Genomic DNA, 5,029 nt, shown 5'->3' with positions numbered 1-5,029 from the left:
AGAGAGAAAACTACCAAAAATTTTGAAAGAGTGATGTATGAAATGTGTTGGCAAAGAGGTGATAACACAGAAGTGCTTCAAATTCTTGAGTGAAATTAGAGAGAAGCAAAAAGCTACCAAGAGGAAACGCCACAACATACGTGTGAGAGAGAGAACTGGATGAAGCTTTACAGAGCAGATCCGTTTTCCATTCAACAATCCAGACACGGTTTGCTTCATCTCACTGATTGCAATCCCCACAATGTGACATTGCTCACCCCACACCCTCCCATCTCCATTCCGCCTTCTTTCTCAGCCCTATCTGAGCTCTGTCCTTGGGTAAAGGCTGCCCTTTTGATTTTAAAATGATCGATGATTCGATGCTGTGTATGTATGCCTTCTGAGTGGTCTGGTTCACCTTATAAATCTGTCTCTGGTTTGACTGAAAATGGAACCATGAGGGATGAGTTCCATCAGGGCCATCGTCTTGGGGACTCTACAATCTCCAGAGCGGACACTGTCTGAGAACTGTATCAGGCCAACTGACCTCACCTAACCATTCTGGATTCATCCTAAAACCCATGCGTTCCTCCTGAGTAGCCGAGATCGTTGGGGAGAGAGCCGCCTCTGAGGGGAGGTACATAGACTGTCAGGAGACAGAGATCCACAAAATGGCATTGGAGTGGGAAGTGAAAATCGAGAGGGAAGGACTGCTAAAATTTCCCCGGGGAAGATGTGAACACGGAAATGTACAGAGGGGTAATGGGGAAGGGGGTGGATGGGCATGTAGGTGTGTTGGGGAGAGAGAAGAGAGAGCGTTACCTTCAATCTCATCTTGTCCCAGTGGTCTTTCCTGGAAAGAAATTCAAGAGAAAGGGAAAGTGGAGAGAGGGTCAGAAATCCAACACCCATCTTCCCTCAACATGTCTTCCCATTATTCTCCCAAACGACTCCCCGGCCTTCCCCATTGCTCTTCCCATCCTTGTTCCCTTAACTCCTATCCAGGGCCCCTTGGATTCTCACCCTCTTCCACACCCCTGCTCCTCACCGCTTCTTCCATCCCATCCGTGAATCCTGATTTCTCTCATGTTTCAGTGGTGTCTGTCCTAGGGACCCAGGGATTCATTGCTTGCTTTTGAAACGTAAGGTCTGAAGTTCAAACCCACCAGCCACTACACAGAAAGAAGACTAAGACAGTCCTGCTTCCCTAAAGATCTAAGCCTTGGAAACCCTATGGGGCAATTCCACCCTGCCCTGTAGGGTGGCTATGCCTAGACAGGAAGGGGGTTGGGTTTGTTCTTGCATTTCTCAGATAGACAACTGTGGGAAACGGACACTGAGGGAAATAGGACAAGGACTCTCTTCCCTAACGTATCACAGAGGGAATCTGGAAAGCTAGTATTCCACAGTAGGAAAGCCCCCACTTTGGTAAGTTAGAGGTCAAGTCCAAGTCCATGATCCTGCTTTAAATAGCATTCCCACAGATTCTCCCCCTCACAGCTATGCTGCCTTAAAGTGAGCAGCACATGGTGGATTCTGTCTCCTGTAGAAGCAGACATCCTGTTGTTCTCTCCTCCTGCTGTCACCCAGCCCCCATCATACCTTCTCCCCATGCAGGTATTAAGTTTCTTCACCTGTGAGCTCAGGGGCCTTACTGTCGCTACCACCCACCTTGTGATATATGTAACTACTGAAGACGCATGTCTTATAGCTACCTGTAAATGTCCCAAGTTAGTAAAGACGCTCTCCTCTCTTCTCCCACCTCTGTGTGGACCAGCAAGAGGGACTGAAGCCAGCGTGCTACCGTGAAATGTGTCTGACTCCTTTATTGTACTGTCGCTCCTATCTTTGCTATCTTCTATGACTTTGCTATCATCTTTACATATTATCGCCGTACACTTGTGCCTACGGATGCTTTGGTTGTTCGAGGCTGGTTTCCTCTGGCAGACAACCGTCCAGTTGTGCCGGGAAGGCTCTTGGTGGCCACAGAGACCAACATGTCCACAGTGCTGGCTCTGCGAGGCGACGATGTCATTTCGATCTGAGAAGCGGAGGCATGGAGAGATGGAGGAACCTGCCCAAGGTCGCACAGCTTAGAAGTGGCAGGTGCCCCCTTCTCACTGAGGCGTCTCACTGACCTCGCTGTCATTGAGTTGATCCGATTCGCTCTGTGGGAGCAGATTGCCTCCTTTCTCCCCCGTGGAGTCCCTGGTGGGTTTGAACTGCCACCAGGGCTCCTTCCTCCAAAGTATTAAAAACAACGACAGCACCAAACTCGCTGTCAATGAGTGGATGTCAAGAACTACTCTTGTGGGTTTACCAGAGCAGAAAGCTGCATCTTGCTCCTCTGAGAGGCTGGTGGGTTCAAACTGTTGACCTTGCCCTTAGCAGCCCATGCAGTAACGCTCTACGCCACCAAGTTTCCTTACCCACAAAGCATGGAGACATTCATTTGCTTCCTCAAGAAAATGCTGCGCATAGAGGACTGCTCTGGGATCTGCAGTCAGGGACCGAGAGCTTCCCAGCTCAGCATTCTTTCCACTACACCCCATGGAGTAGAAGAGGGTAAGTCAAGAAGTATTGCTACAATCTGATATCAAGCATCAAAGACCCTGAACAAGACATCACATCATTGTGAATGAGGGGAGTGTGGAGTGGAGACCCAAACCCATCTGTAGACAATTGCACATCCCCTTACAGAAGGGTCACAAGGAAGACACGAGCCAGTTGCAGCACATCACCGATGAAACATACAACTTTCCTCCAGTTCTTTAATGCCTCCTCCCCACCACCCCCCGCGACTATCATGACCCCAATTCTGCCTTACAAATCCGGCTAGACCAGAGGATGTGCATGTACAGATAAGAGCTGGAAACACAGAGAATCCAGGACAGATGAACCCTTCAGGACCAATTTTGAGAGTAGTGATACCAGGAGGGGAAGGGGAAGATGGAGGGAGACAGAGGGAACTGATCACAATGATCGACATATAACCCCCTCCCAGGGGGATGGACAACAGAAAAGTGAGTGAAGGGAGACATGAGTCAGTGTAGGACATGAAAAAATAATAATCATTTATAGATTATCAAGGGTTCATGAGGGAGGGAGGGAGGGGTGAGGAAGGGGAAAAAATGAGGAGCTGATACCAAGGGCTCAAGTAGAAAGCGAATGTTTTAAAAATGATGACGGCAACCAACATACAAATGTGCTTGACACAATGGGTGAATGGATGGATTGTGATAAGAGTTGTCTGAGCCCCCAATAAAATGAGTTTTTTAAAAAGATAAGTATTGCTACAAATTCGTAGGACAAATTCATATGAAACCATCCAAGTGTGAAAGTATTATTTCTTGATGCTTGCTCCATGAGGGTCTAGACGCCTCTGGAGACAGCGTTACCATCCCTCTATCCCTTCCTTGGACGAGGACGCCGCGCTTGGTAAAGCAGAAGTCAGCGAGAAAGAGGGAAGATCCACAATGAAATGGATTGGCCCCAAACAACGGCCCCGAGGCAACAATGAGCCAGAGGTCTGTACCGGACAGGGCAATGTTTTGTCAGGAGGCGCAGAGGGCCACGAAGGGGTTGGAAACCAACTCAGTGGCACGTCACAAACGTAGCAACCACCCTTCCACGGAAGAATTCTGTGCCCTTCCACGGACACCCCATGGAGAGGCCACTGTGAGCATCAGTGGCTAGGGACTCACATCATGTTCCTTTGAAACGCGCTCTGCCTCTGCGAAACAAGACAGACATCTGCAGGGACACACCCAGGGCTGGAAGGTGCCAGGGTCAAGTTTCCTAAGGGAATTCTGGAAGGAAGGCCCTTGCTAGGTGAGTTGTTGTGACTGGGATGGGGATGGGGGGAATTCCTCCGTGCAACTCTCCTGCCCATTCCTCACCGGTGTGGTTTTTAAGTTTCTCCAAACGGCTTCATCATAAGCTCCTGTGATCATCCTGTGTCCTTTGAGAAAAAAAAACCTATGGAGATGATCCCTTTGGGATAATAATCCTAACAAAGAATTGCCATGACTTTCTGAGCTGACCTCTCTGCTGGTGGGGGAGGGGGGGGAGCAGGAGGGGAATGAGGAGCTGATGCCAGGAGAGTAAATGCTTTAAGAATGATGAGGGCAATGAATATACAAATGTGCTTGACACAATGGATGGATGGATTGTGATAAGAGTTGCATGAGCCCCCAATAAAATGATTTGAAAAAAATGTATCTGGCCCAGCAGATAGATAGATCCATTTGGAAGCCACTGATTTGGGCTGGACTTGTGTTTGCCTTTTCAGGCACTCTCACAAGACGAAGACCAGTGTCTCACTGTGGTAGTTACGTCCTTTTCTGTCAACTTGATGAATAGAGGGCAGGGGTGGGGTCTAGCCTGTCCGTCAGGTCATAGCCTGATGATGCCTCCTTAGGAGCATGGCCTTCCCATGAGAATTCTGGGAGTTTCTTCCCTAGAGATGGAACACACACTCTCTCTCTGCCTTCCTTTTCCTGCTGTTAAGACCCTCAGAGAGCTGGAGGAGCCACGTGGAGACCGGCGGCAGCGTTGAGATGCTTCCACCGCCACTGGATTCACAAGATTTTCTACCCACTAGCCTGTGATCTTCCTGCATTCGGCATCATTGCATCTGCTGCGAGTCTAAACAGGAATTTAGGGACTAATATCAGACATATGGATTAATATCGGACTTATGGACTTGATCTGGACTGGGCTGGGGTGTTTTCTCAATAGACAATTGCTCTTGTATATAAAGCTCTCTTTTACACACATATGAGTGTCCATGAATTTGTTTCACTTGTCAACCCGGATGAACACAATCACTGAGAGAACTGGTCTGCAGCCACTCGCTGATCAGAGACCTGTTTTGACATGCTTTGTTAGGCATACACGGATCCATGGGTAAATGGAATCCCTAGTACCAATACTTTTTTCCTCACGTGTCTGATACCTCAGGAAGAGGTCATGCGTGAACAACAAGAACTGTTTTCACCAGTCTCTGTCTCTGGAACCCTGGTGGCATAGTGGTCACGAATTGGGCTGC

At 48.7% G+C, this 5,029-nt stretch overlaps 1 protein-coding gene across 1 annotated transcript in view; it reads right to left on the bottom strand.

Annotated features, from left to right (window-relative positions):
* Window positions 1-5,029, bottom strand: part of CABP5 (calcium binding protein 5) — a 14,270-nt gene that overhangs the window by 7,355 nt on the left and 1,886 nt on the right. Inside the window, exon 2 of the mRNA XM_004710626.1 lies at window positions 802-832. Within this exon, the coding sequence (XP_004710683.1) occupies window positions 802-832 (31 nt within the window). The remainder of the gene's footprint in view (window positions 1-801; window positions 833-5,029) is intronic.

This window comes from Echinops telfairi, unplaced genomic scaffold (genome assembly GCF_000313985.2).
Source record: "Echinops telfairi isolate 266 unplaced genomic scaffold, ASM31398v2 ScPeMD7_655;HRSCAF=1070, whole genome shotgun sequence".
NCBI classification, from domain to species: Eukaryota; Metazoa; Chordata; class Mammalia; order Afrosoricida; family Tenrecidae; genus Echinops; species Echinops telfairi.
Note: the sequence above shows the minus strand (reverse complement) of the source record. Positions and strands in the feature narration are given on the sequence as shown.